Source organism: Falco rusticolus, chromosome 12 (assembly GCF_015220075.1).
Source record: "Falco rusticolus isolate bFalRus1 chromosome 12, bFalRus1.pri, whole genome shotgun sequence".
NCBI lineage: Eukaryota > Metazoa > Chordata > Aves > Falconiformes > Falconidae > Falco > Falco rusticolus.
Genome location: NC_051198.1, coordinates 1,341,034 through 1,363,773, shown reverse-complemented (window position 1 = coordinate 1,363,773; position 22,740 = coordinate 1,341,034). Strand labels below are relative to the sequence as shown.

At 53.7% G+C, this 22,740-nt stretch overlaps 1 protein-coding gene across 4 annotated transcripts; it reads left to right on the top strand.

The window, feature by feature from the left end:
- On the top strand, positions 1-21,571 carry MERTK (MER proto-oncogene, tyrosine kinase). 4 transcript variants are annotated; one of them, XM_037405751.1, is made up of 19 exons: positions 1-431; positions 4,504-4,867; positions 5,160-5,260; positions 5,500-5,673; positions 7,308-7,394; positions 8,070-8,185; positions 10,683-10,866; positions 11,172-11,323; positions 14,408-14,558; positions 14,881-15,034; positions 16,446-16,531; positions 16,640-16,735; positions 17,038-17,118; positions 17,426-17,518; positions 17,647-17,765; positions 18,373-18,482; positions 18,684-18,843; positions 19,226-19,362; positions 20,995-21,571. In XM_037405751.1, the coding sequence occupies exons 1-19, from the start codon at positions 203-205 to the stop codon at positions 21,473-21,475; spliced, it is 3,075 nt and encodes a 1,024-aa protein (XP_037261648.1). In that variant the 5' UTR covers positions 1-202; the 3' UTR covers positions 21,476-21,571. The 4 variants fall into 4 exon arrangements, with proteins under 4 accessions (XP_037261648.1, XP_037261649.1, XP_037261647.1 ...); XM_037405752.1 differs by having other exon boundaries at positions 2-431; positions 14,405-14,558; positions 14,914-15,034; XM_037405750.1 differs by having other exon boundaries at positions 2-431; positions 14,405-14,558.
- The last annotated feature ends 1,169 nt before the right edge of the window (positions 21,572-22,740 follow it).

Genomic DNA, 22,740 nt, shown 5'->3' with positions numbered 1-22,740 from the left:
CTGAGTCACATCAAGTCAGGCTGCCAGTTCCCCAGATCCCAGTCACTTCCCATTTGTGGTGGGGGAAATGCTGATGGTCTCAATACAGCTTGGTCTAAACCCCCTTTGAGCACAGCCAGTGTTCGTGTCAGGCTCTGAATACCCAGAAACTCCCTCGTTTCTTTCCCGTGCCATCAGGAGAAGTGCTCTGTTTCAGTCCTAGATGTTGAACGCTTTGTGTTGTTTCACTTGGGTCTTCCTCCTTTTCTCCTTGTGGCTCTGGTTTGGCTCTGTCCCCCCATCGTCCCGCTGTTCTGGTCCAGGCAAAGGGCCCGAGCTCCGCCCCATCCCCTCCCTAGCCTGCAGGGGGCCGGCGGGCTGCACCGGGACCTTTAAACTCGGAGAAAAGAAACCCGGCGGGGCAGGAGCCTGCGTTCTGAGACCGATACCAGGTTCGGTGGCGCTGAGCGGCACGGCGGGCTGTGCGGGGAGGAGCGGCCGGAGCCGGGCCCTCCCGTGGGCCGCGGTGCCCCGGGCTCCCCGTGCGCGCCCGCGGGGCCGAGCGCCGCGCAGGGCAGGCTGGCTACCAGCCCGCAGCCGGGGAGCGGCAGCCGCCAGCCGAGCCCCGCGCACGGGCCCCCCAGCCGGTGCCTGTGGGGCGGCAGCGACGCCGGGCCACGAGCCCCGCGGCTGCCCCGGCCCCGCCCCGGGGCCCCGGTGTGGGCGGGGCCGCCCGGTGTGGGCGGGGCCGGGGCACCCCGGGGCGGGGCGGAGTGGCAGCGCGCTGGCGGCGGCGGAGCGCGGCGGAGCGGAGCGGTGCCGGGCGATGGGCGGCGGGTGCTGGGCGCTGCTCTGGGCGCTGCTGGCGGCCCTGCGCCCTCCCCGCGGCGGGGCCGGTGAGTCCGGGGCGGCGGGGCTGGGGGCAGGGCTGCTCGGGTGCCGTTGGAGGCGCCCGGGTGTCCGGCGAGGGGTGTCACGGGGAGCGTTTGACCGGCAGATGCTGCTTCGTTTCACCCGGCCAGCGGCTGGGGGTTTGCACGGGCGCCCTGTTCACCCCGGTCACCCCCGCAGCCCTGCCGCTGCCCGGGCCTGCGGACCCTCGGCGAGGCTGCAGTCCTGGGGGAAGCTCAGCACGGGGTGCCGTTGCGGGGTCCTGGGGCAGCACGGCTCTGCCAGCCCCAGCGGGGGCGCGTTTGCTGGCCTGGGGCACACGCAGCGTGGTCCTGTCCCGGCACTTTGCTGGGTGAGGTGCCGCTGCGTGCTGGGGACACCGCCACGGGCAGGGACCGAACGCTGCGATAGATGAGTGGGACTGGGATTTATCCCGTTAGCCGTGAGCCAGCTGGGTGCCGGTACTGGGAAAAAAACACGGGGAAACACTGCGGTTTGTGGCACAGGGACACGCTTTGCGGTGCCGTCAGTCTGCTGGCTTTTCAGCTCCACGTGCTTAGTTACCTGCAAAAAGAAATGCAAAGAGACAAACGTAGTTTTTGGCCTTAAACTGTGCCGTCATCCCGACGTTTGGTCGTGGGCTGTGAGCTCCTGGGAGTCTATCGCCTCTGCTCAGCGATGCTGGGGGGTCTCTGAGTCGGTGTGCAGATGGGATTTAGCAAGGAAGGCAGGAATGCAAGTGTTTGCTTTGGCCAGGGCGGAGTTAAAAGTCTTGATTCCAACAGCAGGAATCTGCAGGGAGGGCAACTCACTGCAAGTTTAACCGGGAATCCTGGCCTGGCTTTATAAATAAAGGTGTTTGAACTCTGAGAGTCTCTTTGGAAGTCAGGTGTTACCCAGCGGGAAATTCACTTCCGCTGACGGCTCCCAGGGGATGGGGAGGTTGGAAACCCTGCAGGCTGGGGCTCTTCATTCCTCCTGCCCTATCCAGGTACAAAGAGACATTCAATAAGTGCCTGGACAGAAAGCTGTTGTCAGCAGGTGAACTATTTCCAGTAATGGGAAATCCAAGGCTAAGGATGTAGGGAGCTTTTTGGCAGACCCGGATGCTTTCTGATACCTTCCTTACTGTGACTGCAGCAGAACAACTTGGTATTTCAGTCGTGGGGTGTACAACTCCCTGCTTTTTGTTTTTCACCTGTAATAGAGTACCTTGCCTCTAATAGCAGGCAGATTTTCTCATTAAAACTCCATTCTCCAGGCTAGTAATGGAGAAGGGCATGCGGGACTGGCCAGGCTGCACAAAAGATCTGTCTTTGCTAGCTCTTTAGTTTTGCTGTGGTCCCAGGTGTTTCAAGAGAGCAGCGCTGTACTTGCAAATGGATTTATTTCCATGCCAGCTTTTCCCTCTGGCCAAGCTGCGGTAAGCGAGCAGAGCTGCTCCAGGGTAGCAGGCTCCCACGCAGGCATGCCAGCTTTCAGCTCCTCGGCTCTAGGGGGGGCTTTTAAAGCCAGCCTAAGAAAATCACTCTGAACACAGGCAGGGGGTGTCCTGCCATACAGGGTAGATCCCTTTTGAAGATGCTGTGAAGGTGTCTGCATACCAGACAGCTGGGGATGGAAGGGGTACCCAAAGGCAGCACTAGACATGAGAAATTCCTGTTGTCACATGAGTCAGAGGGGAAAGTATTTCATTCCTGAGCCAGCAAACACCTCTTTCCACTTAATCAGTGTAGAAAACGAGGCTAAGATCCTCATTGCCTTTAAACTTGAAGCAGCCTGGGGGAGCAGAAATCATCCCAGAGCAGGCAGAGCGCCTGCCAAGGGCAGGGACGGCCAGCATGCGTCCATGTCCTCTTCAGCTAGGGGTCCCTGCCGGAGTTGCTGCTCCAGCCAGAGCTGGAAAACTTCAAAATGGAGCATGAAAACAGCTGTTTGAGGTTGGATTGTGCCAGGCAGCGGGCGGCTCCAGCCAGGGTAACCTCCGGAAAGAGCAGGGGAGGGAAGGGGATTTGGGGTCGCTCACTTGTCTGCATTTGGCAAATCTTTTTGGAGCTGTCTGGCTGTTTGAGAGCTGGTGACCCAGCCTGCAAGTAAATGGCAGCTGGCTGCATTTTGCAGCAGTCACATGGGCTTTGTTTGTGTTGGGATGGTAAAGCTTAGGAAGCAGGTTAGAAAAGCTTAGGGTCTTTTTTTTTTTTTTTTCTTTTCTGAAAGGGAAACCCATTGTTTTGTGAGAGAGCCAGGGAGAGCCTTGCACTTTCCTCTCCACCAACAGACCCGGCAGAACTTAAAAACCCCTCTCAAATTTCTGTCTAGAAGTAGCATTTCTCAAGAGTTAAAAATAGTGAGCAATTTAGCAAAGAACTATATCCAGCCTGAAAATTAGTTTGTGTTTCTTGGCTCTTGAGAAGGCACACTAGGCTCATGCCCCATTACTCACAATAGTGATGACGTAGCTTTAAAAACTTGTTGTTTGAGGACTAAGACCTGCCTCAAAACAAACTCAGCTGAACTCCAGTGAAATAAAAAGGTTGTGCTTTCGACCTGTGGTATGATCTTTTAAACTGTAAATAAGTATTGTTTTCTTTTCGAAAGAGACAAATGAATTTAGTTGAAATTCCTGTCTGGCACAATGCCTTTGCTTGCTGAAAGCAGCAAGGGAGATTTACCACTCTGCTTTGGATTTCTGTATGCCTGTGAAAACCTCAGAAAGCTTGGAAACACTCTAGTAGAAGCATCTACTTATGGTATATTTTCTAGACCTTGTATCTTAAAAAATATACAGTTTTTCGGGGGGGGGGGGATTGCTTTATACGGAGCTGCTCTTTATCTTGTTCGTGGCTGGGGTGGGAAGTGCTGGGAGGGGGGGGGACTATGCCGTTACAGGACTGGGTATGTTCAGCAATTTGTAGGTGGGGGGCATGAAGCCCTCAGAAAGAGCTGGTAAATAGCCTTCCCTTGGGAAAAATGCCTGGGAAGAGACCCTGGGAGAACAACACTAAACAGCAGTGGGCTCCTACACGTAGTGTGAAGGCATTTCTTCATCCAGCTGCAGCTCCTTTCCTGAGAAAAGCAGCTCGGTGGAGGCACTTAGCTTAGCAAAATCATTTGTGGTTTGTTTAGCATCTCCCTCTTCCAAAGCAGCTCACGCTTCTCTGGGAAGGGAGTAGCGTCACCAGCAAAGCGCCTAAAATCAGAGAAATCCCCGCCAGGGACTCTTTCTCTGTCCCAGCTGAAAATGCTTGAGATGAGGCCCCAAAAGGGGTTTACTGAAGTGAAGTCCCAAATTCCTCCTGCCCAGGGATCCTTTTATATTCCAATCCCGGGGGTGCAATGCAGCAGAAATAGCTCCTGCCTCTCCCCTGATGAAAGAGAAGCAGCCCAGCACTTTCTGAGCTGCTCCAGTTTGTTTTTAAAAGTGGGGTTTTTTGGAGGTGCTGCTTGTACATAGTCAGTCTTGCTCCAAGTTTCGTCCTTGGGGCTCTTACAAGAGTTTTCAGAGATTTTGAATTTTTGGAGCATCTGTAAACGAGCAGTTGTTAATTATTGATGGCAGCAGTGGAGCTTTGCAGGGTTTTGGAGGGAGGTGCTTGCTACCTGATGGTAACAAAACCAAGGTCTTTTTTTCAGATGATGCTGACCGAAATCCAGGTCTAAGGCCGTACCTGTCAGCAGAGTCCCACCGCTCTGAGCGAAGTGTGGTCACCGTTGATCACTGGCCTCACCAGAGCACAGAGAAGCCCCGAGAGGAGCCCTCAGCCAGCTCTCTAGGACAGATTAAGTTTAACCCCACAGTGCAACACATTGTGATTAACGAACACAAGGATGTCATGTTTAATTGCTCTATCAAAGTACCTCAGCTGCTGCTCCGGCCAGATGCCTCGGGCATTTCCTTGTGGAAAGATGGGAGGGAGCTGCATGTTCTGGACCGTATCTCCACCAGCCACTTCGAGATCTCTGACGAGGAGGAGGTAGCGATGACCTCCACCTTCAGGTAACTGGTGCTGTCCTTCCTGTGCAGATGGGGAGGAGGGATGTCCTGAGTGCTGGCTTTTGGGGAGAGAAGGGAGACCAGAAAACTAGCAAGGGCTTGAGACTGGGACTAGGATGGGCAGGTGCTCCCTATCCCCCAAAGCCTGGTTCTGCTTGGTGGGTGCTGTGGGGTCATTGGTACTGACTGAAACCCATGCCCAGGCTGGCAGTGTTACTGTGTCCTCCTGTGGGAGCTGTGTATGGGGCAAGGCTCCTTGCCAGAGCCTTGACATGGTCTCTGTTCTCTCCGGCAGTATCCTTGCTGCCCAGCGCTCAGATAATGGCTCCTACGTCTGCAAACTCAACATCTCTGGCATGGAGGTGGTGTCGGATCCTATTTTGGTGCAGCTGGAAGGTGAGCTGGAGGAGGGCGAGGGTGGACATGCCGGAGATGTGGAGCATTGTGCCCTGGCTGAGTGACAGCCCCAGGGACCATGAGCTGGGAGCTGTCCCTCCAGAAACGGGGAGTCCTGCTTGGGAAGGGGCTTGTTGCTGGAGCTGGGCACAGCCCCGGGCAGGACAGTTTGGAGTTGTTGATAGGGCTGTGTTGCCAAGCTCTCTGAATCTTTTGTTTCTCTGCTTGTGTCTGTGCAGGGCTCCCGCACTTCATTCGTCAGCCTGAGAAGCTGAACGTCACCAAAAACAGCCCCTTCAACCTCACATGCCAAGCTGTGGGCCCGCCGGAGCCTGTGGAGATCTACTGGTTTCGCAACAACATCCGAGTCAATGAGAAGCCCCACATCTCCCCATCAGTCCTGACTGTGCCAGGTGAGCCTGGCAGTGTCCTGGGACACCTCTGTGTGGCTACTGGGAAGGGCAGGGTGGGAAGGTGTCTTGTGCTGTCTCACAGCCTGTCCCCTTGGCCTGCCACTCCTGTTAGGCAGGGGCTGTGTTCCTGTGCGCCATCACAAGGCCATTGCAGCCTGCTTCGTTTTTCTGTGACACTGTGTGTTGCTGGAAAGCTCAGCACAGGTACATTTCCCAGGAGGTTTGGCATAAAATGCAGCCATCAGCTTGTATACAGTGGAACACGGGGGTCCAGCTTTGCAAAAGAGGTACCACAGAGGTATCAGTTTGCAAAATCAAGTTCCAGCCTGTTACTGTTCTGTCCTCAGCGTTGGGAACACAGCTCTGCCCAGCACCATTTGGCAGCCCTGGGGACCACTCTACCAGGGATGATCTGGGGGCCAGAACCCCCATCTGACCCCCTCTGGCTACTGCCAGAAATTTCTTCCTTGGGAAAGGCAGGACACTCAAACTACTCTTCCCTAAGCAAGAAGTAGATTTTCGCTCTAGCCTGTGGTCATGTCAACAAGTACACTGCTGCTTTTAATTGGCAGCTTGATTGGGGGTCCCCTTTTAATGCCTCTGGAAGACTTTGGGTTGGCCCCTGCAGCATATCGCTGTGCCAGCCTCGCAGAGCATGGGAAGAAGAGTCCTTCATGTAATGTAAAATCCATCATGGTTTTGCTGCAGAGGCAGAAGAGAGGAGGGATTTCTTGATTTGCTTATGAGGAGAAGGCCGCTAGCTAATTAGTAGACTGTAACGTACTCATCTTGGTGTCCAAAGGCAGGCTTTAAAAGGCAGTGAAAGCCGGAAGAAGTGACTCATTCCTCTTGGATGTTCTTGCATCCGGCTGGCACATGCTAGGTCGGGTCATTTGAACAGTCCTCCTCCTGGCCCAGGAGCCCTATTGCACTGAAGGGCACTGCTGCTGGCATGAGCATATGCTTGGCATGTCCAGCACACCATGGCAAGCCCTTCGCCTTGCAGCAGCAGCAAGTGATGTGCCCAGAAGAGACAGCCCTACACCCCTGGTGAAGTCCTTTGCATGAGTTGAAAATCCTGAGCGCTATTGTTTCCTAGGGTCATCTCACACAGGCCATGCCAACGCCCCCGGGGAAACAAGCAGCTGTCCACACTCGGGTATTTCCAGTGGCCCCCAAAAGCAGTTGTTCTCCATTATCAGCTGGGAGATTTGAGCAATCTTTGAAAAGCAATAAGTCATCTGATTCAAGCCATGGTGGTGGGCTCTTCTGCTTTCTGCCTTTCCCTTTTTGAACACAAAACAAGTGCTTACTCAGGAGGTTGTGCAATGGTGCCGTAGAAACGTACAGTCCTGCCACTGCACCACGTCTTGCACTGATGGCACGCACATGCTTGCAGCGTGGAAGGTGGGTGAGCTAGGTCATGGGGGTCACGCCCAGGCAGTCAACACAAGTGCCACAGAGGGAAGCAATGAGTGCAAAAGAAAAGGTCTTTTGTGTTGATGGGAATAAAATAAAGCAGCAGTACAAGAAAGGAAGCTGCAAGGGTTTTCTGTGAGCAGCAGGTGGAGAATTGCTATGATTTGGGCATTTTTTGCGGGTCCAGGGAACAAGTCCTTGTTTTTCCCCTGCAGGTCTTAATGAAACAGCACTGTTCAGCTGTGAGGCTCACAACAGTAAAGGGCTGACTGCATCCAACCCAGGGCAGGTGAACGTGAAAGGTAAGTGACAACATGATGCTCACTTTACCTGTTAAGTAAATGTGTCCAAGCAGGAGTTGTCCTGATCCCACACTTCCAGGCACTCATTCTGCACAAGCTGAAGGAGATGTTTTTAGGACTGTCATACTTATTTTTCCCCATTTTAAACCTCTGTTTAAAATCAGGCGGGATGCACATAGTAGCATGGTCACCCAGTGCAGTTCTGTCATCCCAGTATTGCCACTGTGGGAGGAAGCACCAAAAAGGACATTTGAAAGCAGAACTGTCAGCCCTGGAGCAGGTTTCTGAAGGGCTGTATCACTCTTTTCCTTCCTTCAAACCAGGGCAGTGCTGACAGTTTTCCATAGGAAATGGTGGAAATTCCTGACATTCCTGATAGAAGTCACTCTGGCAATGCAGGAAAGGTGTTCCCCAATATACGTCCAACCCAGAGTGATGTTTCAGCTCACAAATATAGAACGTGGTCAAAATAGTCCTGCAAATGACTTTTTTTTTCTGGTTCCCTGTCTGAAGCAGCCATGGTACACTGATCAAAGATGCTGCTGCACTGCAGCCAAAGCAGTGCCTGGGGTTCACACATCCTCAGTCTGAGCCCTGGGAGCTGCCAGGGGGAAGTCAGACAGGCCATGTTTGTGCTTAGGCCTTCAGCTGACTGCCCTTGGCTCTTCCCTGCAGGAATACCATCCGCACCTGACAGCGTGCATGTCATCAACAGACTGGCCAACGGTATCGTGATATCCTGGGTGCCAGGCTTTGATGCATTCTCTGCCTTGAACAGCTGCAGTATCCAGGTAAGCATCCATAACATCCCTTGCCCCTGCAACCCCCCTCACATGGATGCTCTGAGGCAGGTGGAGATTGGTGTTCGTTTGGCATGAACTGCATGGATTTGACCAGGCTATTTGTTTGGGCAAGCTGAGTTGGACTTTCCCAGTGGCTTTGAAAGGGGGAGCTGGCACACTCCTTGTGTGTTGCAGCCACGCTCTGCGATCCGGGTGGCTGTGGAATTTGTGGTGGCATGATGTTGAGGAGTCCGAGTTGAGCAGCCAGCAGTCCCCAGGTGCTGGGACCTGGGGCAGCCAGAGCGCTGCCAGGGTGGACAGAAGGCTTGGAAGGAGCTGCTGGAGAGCAGCTTCGTGGTGTCAGCTCACAAAAACACATCTTTGCTCTGACAGCTGCGAGGAGTGGGGGATGGTTGGTGGAAGGGGTCCCACAGAGAGATTGACACAGGGAGCGTGAAGCAGGCTTTTTTCCCAGGAGTGGAGTGGTTGAATGGGGATAGAAACAAGGGGTGATGGGAGCAGGCAAGCCGCCTACCTGGAAGAGCCCATCTGGGCTCATGCTTGTGATGCGGGCAGAAGTGAGCCGCAAGAATCTCTCCCCTTGGGCAAGACAGTTAGGTTGGCATGACTCTTCATGGAGAGAAGTGTAGAACTGCTCCAAGTAGCTCTTTGGGAGACTTTACAAGCCTTGAGTTGCTGCAGGCACATGCTTGTCCCTACTTTTACCTCCCGGTCAAACAATTCCCAACCAAGCAGCCTTGTCGCTGGGATTTAGTCTCGGAGGTTTCTGTTGGCTCTCCACTGCTTGCAGGTACTGGGAAGGAGCTGTGGAGCTGCCCGTCTCCTTACCAAGTCAGAGAATGCCATGTCCGTGGGTACAGCCCTGCTGTCTGTTTGACTTTGCTGAGTCTCACAGTTCAAACCCATGGCTTGGTCTCTTGTGGATATGTTTCTTATACTGCCTAATCTATACTCTGGCTGAGATTACGTGTGAAGAGAGACGATGTTTGAAGCCAGTTAAAAGTGAAAGGAGTTACAGGGAGGAAAGGTACCAGAGCTAATATTAGCATCGCATCCGCTGCTGCCTTCCAGCTGGAGCTTGGGAAGTGGGGTGGAGAGCCAAGGAATTTCCTATGACTTAACATTCACAGTCTGTCATTAGGAAATAGCCTTTCAAATTGGAAAACAAGACATGATTTCTGGCAAAAACACAGCTGTGACTAAGCCTTTTTGCTTCTGTCCCCTTTGATAATCCCCTTGCTTTGGTAGCATGGCCCACCGACCAAGTGACTCATTTCTGATGATGATGGTGCTTAAAAGGGAACCTGTTGCTGTCATGCCTGCCAAATTCAAATGGTTTAAGTTTGCAAAAAGCCTGACAAAAAACCCCAAACATTAACTTGATGGGCTCTCTCCAGAAGACAAGTTGAGGACTGAGATAGCTGAGCTCAGCTTGATGCTCAGGAGAACAGCGAGTCCCAGTGGCTCTTTCAGGAGTGGCTTGCACATTCATCTGATCACTGCTCACCTACCTCAAAGCATCTAGCAATGGCTTGGGGACCTTCTCAAGTTTGTGAGGCTGAAGGCTATTCTCTTTCATTTTGGCTGGAAGATACTGCTGGTGTTGATTCTGAGACTGTCCAAAGTGTCCTGGGCTAGGCAGGGGCATATTCTTGTTGCTTAAGCAGAAGGGCAGATCTCCTGCCCCCCCAAAACCATGCATGGAGGTCTTTTGAGAGGATTGTATGACTTTCTGCTTGAAGTTCGCGCTGAAACATGTCCTGTGCGTTATCTTCCAAGGTAACTGTCTTGCTTGCACTGGTGTTCTTGCTCTTCCTTCTTTCCTCCCACTGTCCTGGCCCAGGCCACTCTCCTGGTGCTTCCCATGAAATGAGATGCTTTCCAGGGAGCTGCAAGGGCTGTGTTGGCAGCTACGTGGGTCCTCAACAGCCAGTCCTTTGGGGAGAGCACCATTTCTCTTTGTGTAAAAAGCGCGACTTGGTTTTGATACACTGAATTCATCCATGCTGCTAAATGTAATGGTGGAGTCTGACGAGGTCTGTGATTAGTCTTGCAACGTCTGATGGCGATAAGTCCTGTAGTCTAGTGATCTGTTGCATGAAAAAGGACTCTTTTTTTTTTTGTTCGTTTAGGACTCGCTGCCTGGTAATTTTAATGGGTGCTCCTTTTGCTCCGCACCACAAGAAACAGTAAATCATCCCTTCATCTTCCTTTCCACAGCTCTGCCATGTCCCCATTGCACCTTTTTCTTCTCTGTGTGTGTTGGAGCCCTTGCCCTGGGCCCTGTGAATGGCCTGCTGTCAGCTTTCCGCTCGGCAGAGACTAGCCAGCATGCAGGAGCAAAGCCCTGCTGGTGTTTGGATGGGAGGGAGGGAGGGAGTGAGGGCTCTGGATCCTGTTTACAGATGTAAAATTCATGCTGCCCATCTCACGCTGCAGGTTGTTGCTGACTAATCCCTGTTTGTGGACTGATTTTTCAATTAAGGTCAAGGAAGCTGTTCCACAAAGCAACGTCTCACTTCTGCTCTTCAACACCTCGGTGCCTCCCCACATGTATCACATCCAGCAGCTGGAGCCCATGGCAAACTATAACATCTGCGTTTCCTGCAGAAATGAAGTCGGCTGGTCAGCATTTAGCTCCTGGATAACTGCCAGCACCACCGAGGGAGGTAGGAAATGAGCAGTGAAGACTGAAAAGCGTTTCCCCGCCTTGTTGCACAGTTGTGCTTTGTGCAGGTCTCTCTGGATGAGGTGCTGGTCCAGAGTCATGTTTGCTTATGAGCTGGGACATCTTGACTCTGTTGATCAGGGAAAGGAAATTGACCCATAGGTGGTCACCTGCTGGAAATGTTAAAGGCTGTAGGAAATTCCCTGTGTTTTCTGGCTGAGCTACAGCTCATTCTCCATCAGCCTACCATGTCCCTGCACTCATCCACCTGGATCCCCTCACCTTCTTTCTCTTCGATTCCTGCAGCTCCAACCACCCCACCACTGAATGTCACAGTGTTGTTCAATGAATCTAGCTCCTCCTTGGAGATCCGATGGGTGAAGCCATCCCTGGGGAGGATCCATGGGGAACTGCAGGGCTATCACATCTGGTACAGGTGGCATAACTCCAAGGGGTTGGTAAGTCACTGGGGAAATGGGGAAGAATGGCTAAAGCGTAGAAAAAATCCCAGCAGGCATCAAGCAGGAATGTACAGTTTGGTCTTAGTGCTTCCATATGTTCTTCCTGACCCTATTTGTCTGCTGTCTTTTGCTTTCATCTGGGCTTCTTTAATAAAAGCGGTCTTTCTTGCGCATGTTTGTGTAACTCACGGTAATGCCCCACGTCATTAATATTGTGAATAAACAGTTCTGCATGAAGGGGATGAGAGGTTTGCTACCATGGCTCCTGTTCTCTAAAGTGGAAGTGAGATACTCTTCCTGGTGTTGGCAATCTTTGGTATGGCCTTTGGAGTGGCAGTCAAGGTTTGGCAGCATCTCTTGGCACTTTCAGAAATGGAGTCAATCATAAGGTGTTAGGGAGGATTTGTTCCCTGATTTTGAATTGTTCCTTAGTCAGGTGGGATTTATTCCATGCATTAACTCATCTGTAAACCCATGGCACAGAGTTCCATAGCTCAAGGAACAATCTGGGGCCAGGGGCCTGTCCGTGACTGTATGAAGTCATCTGGCACAACCTTGCTTGCCTTTCCAAGGATTTGGGAAGCAGCCTTCAGGAATTTGCTAGGGTGAGGTTAGCCAGGCCTCTCGGGCAGTCCTGGTTCATCTCAGCTACCAGACAAAAGAGCATCCCGTCCAGGCTCTGCCAGTGCTTGAGGAGCCTCTGGATAATAGCGCAGATGTGTCCAGCTGTCGCCTCTGCACTGTGGTTTGATCTTCCTCTGTCCTAGGCTGAAAGCACAGAAAGGCACTGATGGCCTGAACCCGGTGTGGAAAAAGTGACTCACACCCTGGTTTTTGTAGGATGCTGCATTTTCTGTTCTCCTTTTGCGCCTCTGAAAAAGAGCATGTATAGATCCAGACTGAATGAAGTCAGGGAAACATTATTATGGTCTTGTGACTAGTGTGGAAAAAAAATGCTGACATATTTGTTGTCTCTCAAGCAGAAAGCAAAGAACAGGACTTGCCCTTTAAACCCTGGGAGACTGTCTTTTCTTGTTGTGGTGGTTTTTAGTAAATTTCCCCAGTCAAATGCTTATGGGGTGAAATTTCTGCTTGGATTCTTGGTCAATAGTTGTCCTCATTAATGCTGTCTTTCAGGAAGGTCAGAAACCCCCTCCAGTGGGGAGTGAGTTCAGGTGGGAGCTAGCTGTGCAAGGGACCTTGGCTCTTTGCAGACCAAAAGAAGCAGTTGTGTTTGTTGCTGGTTTGTTTAATCAGCCTCCAGATTTTATGGAAGGCAGAGACATGTGTCAGAGCCAGCCGAGCACAGGGGCCAGCACGTCTTTTTATGAGGGCTGTTGCAGAATTAAGAGCACGAGAATGGCTTGAGCCTGTGCTGTAACCTTCCTGCAGAGCACTGTGGGCTGGTGTGGTACCCAGTTCTCCCATGCTCCAAGGGTCTCCTGAGCCGATGGATAGACAGTCTGAAGCACACAAGCAATGTGCTTGCTATCGGAGTTCTGATTTCTCAGATAAAGTCTCTGAGTTTTGGCTCTGGGCGGGCTAAACATGAAATGCCCCAAAATAACCATCAGTTTAACAACCCCAGCGATAAAGGCAGGGGAGTCCTGTATTTCTGTGTCAGCAGGGCCACCTGCAGGCCACCTCTTCTCCACAACCAGCTTAAAAACTACTTTAAAACCTAAAAAACACGTTTATTTTATTCTTAAATCAGCAGCTCTTGTTTGAGCCAAGGCTGCCGGAACTGGGACAAGAACTACTTGCAAGACTCATAAAAAACCATTAACTTTGGCCGTTCTGTCCTGCCAGAACGGCTGTCTGCTTTGCCAGTGTGCTCATGCTCTCCACGGTCTGTTTGATATCAGCTGGGCTCTGTCCTCAGATGACACAGCAGAGCTGTCTGCGATATGAAAGAATCCCGGTGCATTTTTGGGGGGTGGTAGGGAAAGGATCTTGTGTGAATTTCTGCCAAAGGATGCCATGAACGTGAGGTGCGAGGAAAGCAGGGGTGCAGGAGCAGAGGCAGCAGTGGGTGACAGCTTGTGCCGCTGCCTGATGGTGCAGGGACGCTCCTAGGGCTGGGGCATGTTTCACAGCCAGTTCTGTGGCTTTTTTATGACTGCAAACAGAAACTCTGAGCAGCTCTGATTTCCTCCTCCTTGCCCACCGATCCCCCTTGGCTGCTGCTTTTGCTTGGCTGCGTGATGTTCAGCCAGGATAAGGAGCCAGGCTCCACAGTCTGCAGCAGCCTGCCAGATGTCCTGGACACTGCTGGGCAGCTGGTTTGCACCTGGGGATCAGCGGAGAGCAGCAGCAGAACTTTCTTAGCTGAAGACCAGGAAACACCAGGGAATTGCAGGGAAAGACTCGCTTGTATTTTTACCAAGGAAAAAGGTCTGTGCCATGGGGCACATTGCCTCCTGCCATGTTACCAGGCAAGGAAACACACTCTTAAGACTGAAAATATTATTAGCTAGGCACAAAAACCACAGTCAGAAAATATCTGCCCTAAGATCTACTTTCTGTGGCAGGGCACTTGAACAATCAAACCAGGAGCGCTGTGACTGAAAGCGGTCAGAGATGCTCTATGGAGGAGTGGCGGTGGTGCGCACCAAGGCTCTGCAGGTGCCAAGGCTCGTGGGGCTGCTCAGCACGAGCCACGGGCATCCCTGGCTGGCAGCAAAGAGGGGTGCGAGCCTCTGCTGACCAAGCTGACTGCAATGAAGGCTGGGGGTCAAAATCCATGTTACCACCAGTGCGTGAAATGCCTTCCCCCTTCCTTGCGCGATAGCTTTCCTGCCTCTTTTCTGGCTCAGGCTGCTGGTCTCGCTGCTGTTGACAAGCAAAGGGTTTGAATGGGAAATGCTGCTCAGCCCCTTTCCAGATCCCATCCGGCTCTTGCAGGCAGGGCTATTATTCTCTGTGAATCGCTTGCATTTCCTCTGGGCTTGTGAAAGCAAAGCAGTGATGAAGTTTGTCAAGGGGACAATTCTCAATAAATCTCTAGGTTTCCCTCCTGCTGTAGGGATGGGCTGCTGTCTTCCCCAGCCCAGGCTTTTCTTCCCTTCCTCTCTTCAGCAGAACGTCTCCGCTGAAGCCTGGCAGAATGCTAGCGTGGCCATCCTGCCTGTGGTGGCCACTAACGCCACCTGCTCCATCCGTGTGGCTGCCGTCACCAAAGGGGGAGTGGGACCCTTCAGCAGCCCAGTGGAGGTCTTCATCCCTGACAGCGGTGAGGAGGGGGGGGAGATTGTGAGGAAGCACACAGGGCATGCTCTCCTTGCCCAGCCAAGACCATTTGGCATCCTGCCATCCTCCTTCAGACGCTTTCCCCGTCAGATGGGCTATTGGCCAAGAATCTGGGACCTTCAGTGTGCTTTGGTAGCCAGGAGGGACTCGCTCTCCACATGCAACCTTGGTCCTCATGCCCTCTTCTCCCGTGTGATCCTTGGGGCTTTACTGGGTTTGGTTTCAGCCCTTGGGAAATCCTCCCCAATCCCCGGGTGCTGCAGGCTGACTCTTTCACCAGCTCCATTAATGGGATATTTTCTTAGGATTAATAACCTCAGCTCCCTCTTCGACTCCAGCCTCCGGAAACGCAGACTCCTTTATTGTAGCCCTGGGCTTTATCTGTGGGACGATTGCCGTTGGGCTGATCCTCTGCTTGTCCGTGGTCATCCAGAAAAGATGCGTGGAAACAAAATACGGGTAAGCTGAAGGGAAAACAGCTTGCAGAGGTGCCCTGAGCTGGGCAGGTGTCACAGGCATGTGGGACACAGGCAGGCAGGGCGAGAGGCCAGCAGCCCGTGTTGGACTGGGGGACAAGGTTTCTGTCTCCAGTACTGATGTTGTTGCCACAAGTGGCATTTTTTTATGCCTGTGATGAGGGACTAAGTGTATTTTTACTGCCGTGGTGGTACTTCCCCTCCGTTCCTTAGCCCAGCAGTTCACCTTTTGCTCACTAGTCCTGTTTTTAAAGGGAAGTAAACTTGCGCAGCTTGGTATGTGAGGGTGGCTTCAGCGTTTTGACACAGAGGTGAGAGACCAGAGATGTATAATATCCTGCATCCTCTGGCCTAGAGAAACCCCTCCTGCCTTGTCACATGCCGCATTTGTCTTGGTACGATGGCTAAGCATGGCACCAGTCCTGCCAGGCAGAGAGTCTGCCACTGGACTGCATAAGTGGTGTTTTAATAATGTGGACAAAGGGCTGTTTTCTTTTACAATAAGACGATGCTACTCACTCACGCTTGTGACTTTCTAAGTGGCATTTAACTGCCCCATGCTGCTGTTTTTTTTTTAAACAACTGTGGTGCCAGCAGCTTTTCTTACAAGCGCTATCGTTCGAGTGTCTGCTGTGAAACTGGAAATGTGATATAATTAACTCCTTTGGAGGAGCATCATTTCAGTAAGGGAGTTTATTGAGCTAGTGAAGGAATCCCACCTACTCTGATCTCCCATAGCATTACCCCCATCCCAGTTTGGAAACTGGTAGTATCTAAGGACCCCTTTCCTGAGTGGTGTAGCGTTGTCGCTCTTTCCTTTTGATGCTAGCTACCTGGGACCTCTTGAGCATCCTCTGTGGTTTTGTTTCCTGGAGCTGGACCTCTGCACAGCCCTATACTAGAGGGGCTGCACAGCATCTCCCAGCAGCATGCCCATCACCACCATTTTGGGGCCATGGTGTGAAGCTCCCTTTGGTTTCTTTTTGGCTAATGGATGAGGATTGCATATGCTAACAAAGAGCGCTGGCAGGCTGGAGTTGTGCATTGGGCAGGAGAAGAGATCAATTTAGGATGTGGTAGATCTGGGCACCGTATTCCTACCGGCACAGGCTGCTCTCTGAGGAGGAAATGAGTATTCCATTTCCTCCCCAAAAAGCCTCTGTGACTCACTCCTTGACAGGTCAGCCTTGTTTATCAAGTGACTGTTTTGCTCAGACATTGTAAACAATGGCACTGATCCAGTAAGAGGGATGTGAAAAAGGTTAGGGTGAATGTGCATTTCCTCCTTTACCGCCGATACCCCTGGTAGTGCTGTGGTTGCTGCAGCGGCGGTTCCTTCATTGGAGTTGAAGCAGCCGCATGTGGCCCAGCGGGGTGTGTTTCTATCCCACCAGGAATGCTTTCAGCAGGAACAACTCGGAGCTGGCAGTGAACTACACGGCCAAGAAGTCCTACTGCCGGAGAGCCATTGAACTTACGCGTAAGTATTTTTTTTTTATCCCTCTGCAGGGAGGTTGATGGGGATATGGCAGCAGCAATATGTCTGCAGGTTGGAGGTGACCTGAACTTCTATTCCCATCTCCCGCAGTGGGCAGCCTGGGTGTCAGCAGTGAGCTCCAGCAGAAGCTGCAGGATGTTGTCGTGGACAGGAATGCCCTCAGCCTGGGGAAGGTCCTGGGAGAGGGTGAGTGCTGAGGCTGGAGAGCTGGGGATGGGCATATGGGGCAGGGTCTGCCACTGTTGCCTACACCATCCCCAACCTCCAAGCCCAGGGGATGTGTGGGAGATGGTGGGCCAAGATGACTGAGTGCCAGGACCTCTGGGTTCATTTCCTCCTTCTGCCGCTGAGACAGAAGCCTCCCTCATAGCCTTTTAGGGACGAGGTCTACATCTTAGAGCATTTCAGATCTTCAGGGACATAGTGGTGTCCTAAAAGGTGGTGCTTCTGGCTGTGGATAAAGTGCTTGCTGCTTTCCCGTGGTGCAGGGGAGTTCGGGTCTGTGATGGAGGGGCATCTCAGCCAGCCCGAAGGCACCCCGCAGAAGGTGGCTGTGAAGACCATGAAACGTAAGTCATCACCCTGGCCTTGCAGAACTTAATGTTGTTTGTCCCAGTGGGTGCCAGCATTCCTGCTACCCATGTCAGGTGCTCTCTCTGGCACCATTTTGTGGGGATGCTGGCCTCTCTGCCACAGCTCCTGCTGCCAGTCAGGAAGCAGCACTCATATCAGATGGCCAAGGATGGTAGAGACATCCCGGTGGTCCCTTCCCCCTCATCCACACATGAGCTGTGTTGTGAAGGGAGATGGCAGCAGTGATTTGGAGTGTTAAAGCTCTTGGGATTTTAAACCTCCTCCTTTTTCTCTGCTTCCCAGTGGATAACTTTTCCCAGAGGGAGATAGAAGAGTTCCTCAGTGAAGCAGCGTGTATGAAGGACTTCGACCATCCAAATGTCATCAAGCTCCTAGGTATGGGCTTCACTTCCCACCCTCCAGCTGGGATTTGGGCTGGGGAGTGCTGGGATCCCACACAGATGTCTGTGGGGCAGTATGGTGCCTTTGCCCATGGGCCTGTGCGACCTGTGTGTGTTTTCCAGGTGTGTGCATCGAGCTGAGCTCCCAGCAGGTCCCCAAGCCCATGGTGATTCTCCCATTCATGAAATACGGTGACTTGCACAGCTTCCTGCTTCGCTCACGGCTGGAGATGGCCCCCCAGGTAATGAGCACGGGAAGCAGAGGGCCCCATGTCTGCAAGGAGCAAGGTGGTACTGTGCCTCTTTTGGGAAATTTGCCTTTGGTTTTTTGAGAATGTTAGAGTACTTGGTTGTAGTCCTGCTTCCTGCCTTTGTCGGGTGGCAGCAGTGGGTTCCAGCTCCACAAGAGCCTGTGGGATTCTCACCTTCCCTTCTTCAGGCTGAACAAGCCCAACTGTCTCAAATCCTTCTTGTACACGATCTCCTCCAGCCCCATCTTAGTAGTCTCCTGTGGGTTTGCTCCAACATGGCTTTCTCCTGCTGAGGATCCCCAAATGGGACGCAGCATCCAGATGTGGCCTCACCAGTGCCAGATTCAGGGGGAAAACGGTTTCTCTTGACCTCGCTAGCACAGCCTGCTGCAAGGTTGGCCATTGTTGGCATAAAGGCGCACTGCTGAACCACGGCCAAGTTGCTCTACACCAGGGCCCTTTTCTGCAGAGCTGTTTTCTAGCCAAAAATATGTGATCTGAAGGCAGGCAGCGGCCCTGGACAGGGAGGCCTTACAGATCAAACCACATGTGCTTCCCAAAGGGCTTGCACTGCCTAACCTGCACCTTCCCTTCCCAGTTTGTGCCCCTGCAGACACTGGTGAAGTTCATGGTCGATATCGCCCTGGGGATGGAGTATCTGAGCAGTCGGCACTTTCTCCACAGGGATTTGGCGGCTCGAAACTGCATGTGAGTTTGTTTTCCTCTGCTTCTTCCTGGCTAAACAAACACCAGTGGAAGCCCTGTGGTTTTACAGCACAACCTGGCTTCCTTCAGTAAAGTCTCCCTCGGTTTTGGGAGACATGGGAAAAGAGCTTAGCCTCACGTTTCTGCTTCAGAATTGGGCACCTCAAACTCTTCTGTCTTGCCATCCCTGTTTCTGCCTGACAGGTTACGGGACGACATGACAGTATGCGTGGCAGACTTTGGTTTGTCAAAGAAGATTTACAGCGGTGATTACTACCGTCAGGGCCGAATAGCAAAAATGCCAGTGAAGTGGATTGCCATTGAGTCCCTGGCCGACCGCGTCTACACCACCAAGAGCGATGTGGTAGGTGCCTGTGGCTGGGCAGTCAGGTGGCAGGAGGTGAGAGCTGGGGACTGATCCCTGGGTTGTCATCCACCCTTGCTGCTCTTCGTTACAGTTGTTCTTGTATCCTGGAAGTGCACAGCCAGAGGAGCTGTTGGTAATAGGACGCGCTGACCTTTCGCTGCCCGCTCAGCCTCCTGGAATAGGTTTATTGAGTGGGCTGCTTGCCTCTTCTGTGGCATTGCTTATTATTTCCAATTTTGGGGAGGGCAGGACTGGAGCGACAACTCTTAGCATTGTGCGAATGCCCAGTGGACGCTGGGCAGTGACCTTTCCCCATGAAAAGATTCATTCATTCCCCCTGGAAATGTCCTTTCAGCCTGTTTTCCCTTTGTCCTTGCAGTGGGCATTTGGTGTTACCATGTGGGAGATAGTGACCCGAGGGATGACGCCCTACCCAGGAGTGCAGAACCACGAGATCTATGAGTACCTCTTCCACGGGCAGCGCCTGAAGAAGCCTGAGGACTGCTTGGATGAGCTGTGAGTGTTGTAACCCTGTTTGTGGGCTGTAGCGCAGCCCATTAGCTCTCTGTCTGCCTGCAGGTGACCTGTGCATCACTTGCCCTTAGCTGAGGTTGTTCTGCTCTTTGTGCTTTGTGGCTCTCAGTTGCTGATGTCCTTTCTTTAAGGACACAACTGCTTGTGCTGTGGATTTGTGGCTTAGCACTGCATGTGGCCAAAAGCCTGCAAAACCGTGCGTCACAGTGCAATTAAAGACCGTTCCAGCATGCCCGTGCTCCCACCTGCTGCAGACCTGCCTTTCCAAGTGGAATAAGACGAGTTTGTACCAGGGAGGGGGTCACCTTCTGCCTCACCCCCTCCATTTCTTCCACCGTCCCCAGGAACAACAGTTATTAAAGACTGGATTTTTTTTTTTTTTTTAATTGGCAAGGATTTAACCTGTTCTTCCTTGTGGGGTTGACAGGTAGGGAGCTTAGAAGAATGCACGTGCAGGTTAGCTCTCAAAAGCTAGCCAGAATGGTGTGGATCAAATTCTAAATGAAAGTACCACAGAAACAAAAACTTCAAAACCCTTAATGCTTGTGTTGATCTCCCGAGTTTTGACGTGCCTGGTGAAAGGCAGATGCCAGAGCAGAGCAGCCTATCACCCAGGGACGAAGAAGCATCTTAACTCCAGGCAAACAGGCACACAGAAATCCCAACAAATATCTATCCTGAGAGAAAGCGATGTGTTTGTGGGGCTGTCACAGAGGGTGGACGCCCAGTGGTGTGGGGCCTGTGGGAAGTGCTGAGGTCACATCCCTGCAAGGACAGGAGCAGTGCCCTCAGCAGTTTGTGGCGGAGGAATCGGGCTTTTTAGTATTTTATTTATTTATTTTAAGATAGTTTTGGGCAGCAGGTCTTGGCTGGCTTTGCTCTCCTCTGCCCCACAAAACTCCCTCTAGTTAATCAGAGAGAGCCCATCAGCGCCTACAACCTATGAATCTGGAAAGGGAAAATGTGAAAACCTCAAAACGTTGCGTTGCTGATAAGCTCAGCAAAGGTTTTTCTCCTGAGTTTTTCTCTGGTGCCATTACAGCTGAGAACATTTAAACCCCCTCCATGGCTAAGAGCTGCAAATACAAAACAGTTAACCTAGCAAAGCTGCTCAGACTTGCACAACGTTTCCTAAGAGGCCCCTCTCCAACGCCTGTCCCTGAAGGAAGTGGGAAAGAAGCCTTGTATCAGATCCAGCTTGCCAGAGGGCAGGGGAGGCAGTGCATGCCCAGCGCCGATGTGCTTACAGTGTGCCCTGACATCCAGCCTGGGAATGGGCACCTGTCGGAGGGATGGAAGAAGGACTCTGTGTCCTGGGAGCAGGACTGGGATGTTCCTGGGGAGCAGATCACAGGGCTGCAGCTGGCTGTGTCTGCCTGAACCTCAGCGAGTGCCAGGCACTAGAAGAGACTCCTGACAGCAGCTTGGGCTGATAAATCCCTTTTGTCAGGCAAACAGCCCGAGCAGAGGGAGTTGGGTTTGCTTTGTTTTAATGCAAAGCAGCTCAGGGCTTGCCCAGTTTAGAGAGAAGTGGGGAATTAGCCCCTGTACATCCCCTTGCCCAGCACCTGGCTACATCCCCCGTGATAACCATGCTCTTCTCCCAATTTCCAGGTATGAAATAATGTCTGCGTGCTGGAGAGCCGACCCTGCCGCCCGCCCGACATTCTCACAGCTGAAGGTCCATCTGGAGAAGCTGCTGGAAAACCTGCCCACCGTCAGAGGATCTGGGGATGTCATCTACATCAACACCAGCCTGCCCGATGAGAGCCCAGACTCCACCCAGGATTCGGGCTTCCCCCAAGCGGACTCTGATGTGGACCCTGGGGACATTACCGAGCCCTGCTCCCCCCAAGCAGAGGCGGCGCTGGTGGCCGTGGACGTCCACCACAATGAACCATGGGGGACAAGGTACGTCCTGGAGGAGCAGCTCGGTGGCCCCACGGAGGAGGCCTACGTCCCGCTGCTGCCCACTGCGGCGGCCGGCGAGGGTCCGGCATGGAGCCAGGCCAGCACCTTGCCCGCTGGCGGTTCGCTCACGCCGGGGCTGCCGTGTGCCGGGAGCTGTGCTGGGGACTCCGGAGTGCTGCTGTGAAAGGGGGAGCCTGGACAGAGCGGGGTGTAAACGGCCTCCGAGAAAAGGACAGTGAGGGTATATTTTAATAAAATAGTCTGGTTTATTTCTTCCTGCGTGATTTTCATGGCGGAGTCAGCCCTGACCAGGTACTCTTGCCTGGGCTGAGGTCACGGAGGGTTTGTAATTAAGTGCTGTAACTTTTTCTTGTATCGGGAGGCTTTGGTACCTGAGCCCTCCGTGGCTCCCTGGTAAGGGGCAGCCCCTGCCCCCCCCAGGGGTAAGAGAGCATGGCTGAGGTGGCTGGTGCTGAGGTGCAAGGGCGCACGGTGGTCCCCAGCGAGCATCCCCATGCCGGGGTTGGCTTCCCCTCACCCAGCACTGAACGGCGAGGGTGCAGCCAGCTAGCTGCGCGTGGCATTATTGGTTTTTTTTCCTTTTTTCGCCGTTTGTTGTGGGTTTTGCGACGGGCAGCCCGGCGGATGGTCTGGGCTCCTCCTGCGCTGCCCGCTGCGGGGTTTCACGCTTCGAGACATCCCGATGGAAAAGCGGGAGCAGAGCCTCAGCCGCACCAGCAGGAGCTTCGCAGCTCCCCGTCCCGCACGGCAGGCTGCCGTCTGTCCCGGCCCAAACGGGAAACGGGAGTCTGGGAGGGGGTCCCGGGCGGGCAGGGGCTGCTTCCGCGCCGGGGCCTTTTCCCGCTGCCCCTTCCCCATTTGTGGGGAGGGGGGTGCTGCTGCGCGTTCCACAGCAGGGGCTGCTCTGCAGCCAGCGGCCACCGCGCCGTGCCCGGCAGATGGAGCCGGGACCCCGCGCACCGCCCGGCCGCCTCTGGCCGCTCCTGCGCGGGGGCGCTGGGGCTGGGGCAAGGGGGTGCAGGAGCTGGGAAGGGGGGTGCAGGAGCTGGGAAGGGGACGCTGGACTGGGGGGTACCGGGCTGGAGCAGGGCGTGCCGGGTTGCGGGGTGCTGGGGCTGGGAAGGATGTGGGGGTGTCCCGCCCCGGGGGGGCACCGCGGCGGGGTACGGAGCGCCCGCTCGGCGGGGCTGGGCAGGCGGCTGACGGGGGTGCCGGGGACACGCGGGGGGTCGCCGGGGCGGGGGCAGAGCCGGGGCGGGGAAGCGCCGTCCTCCCGTCGGGGGGGGGGGGGGGGGGGCGTCCGGCTCCACGGGGGAGCGTGGCCACGCGTGGGGCGGGGGCGGCGCGGGCGGGCTCGCCGGGGCGGGGAGAAGCGGCCGCGGGCGCCCGGAGAGCCGAGCCCTCGCCCGGCGGAGCGGCGCGTACCGG

Excerpts from the sequence above, each read along its gene's own strand:
- MERTK (XM_037405750.1), top strand. The coding sequence starts at position 203 with ATGTTGAACGCTTTGTGTTGTTTCACTTGGGTCTTCCTCCTTTTCTCC. Across the intron at positions 7,395-8,069 it reads AGGGCAGGTGAACGTGAAAG|GAATACCATCCGCACCTGAC; the intron begins GTAAGTGACAAC and ends TCTTCCCTGCAG. Across the intron at positions 17,119-17,425 it reads GGCTGTGAAGACCATGAAAC|TGGATAACTTTTCCCAGAGG; the intron begins GTAAGTCATCAC and ends TCTGCTTCCCAG.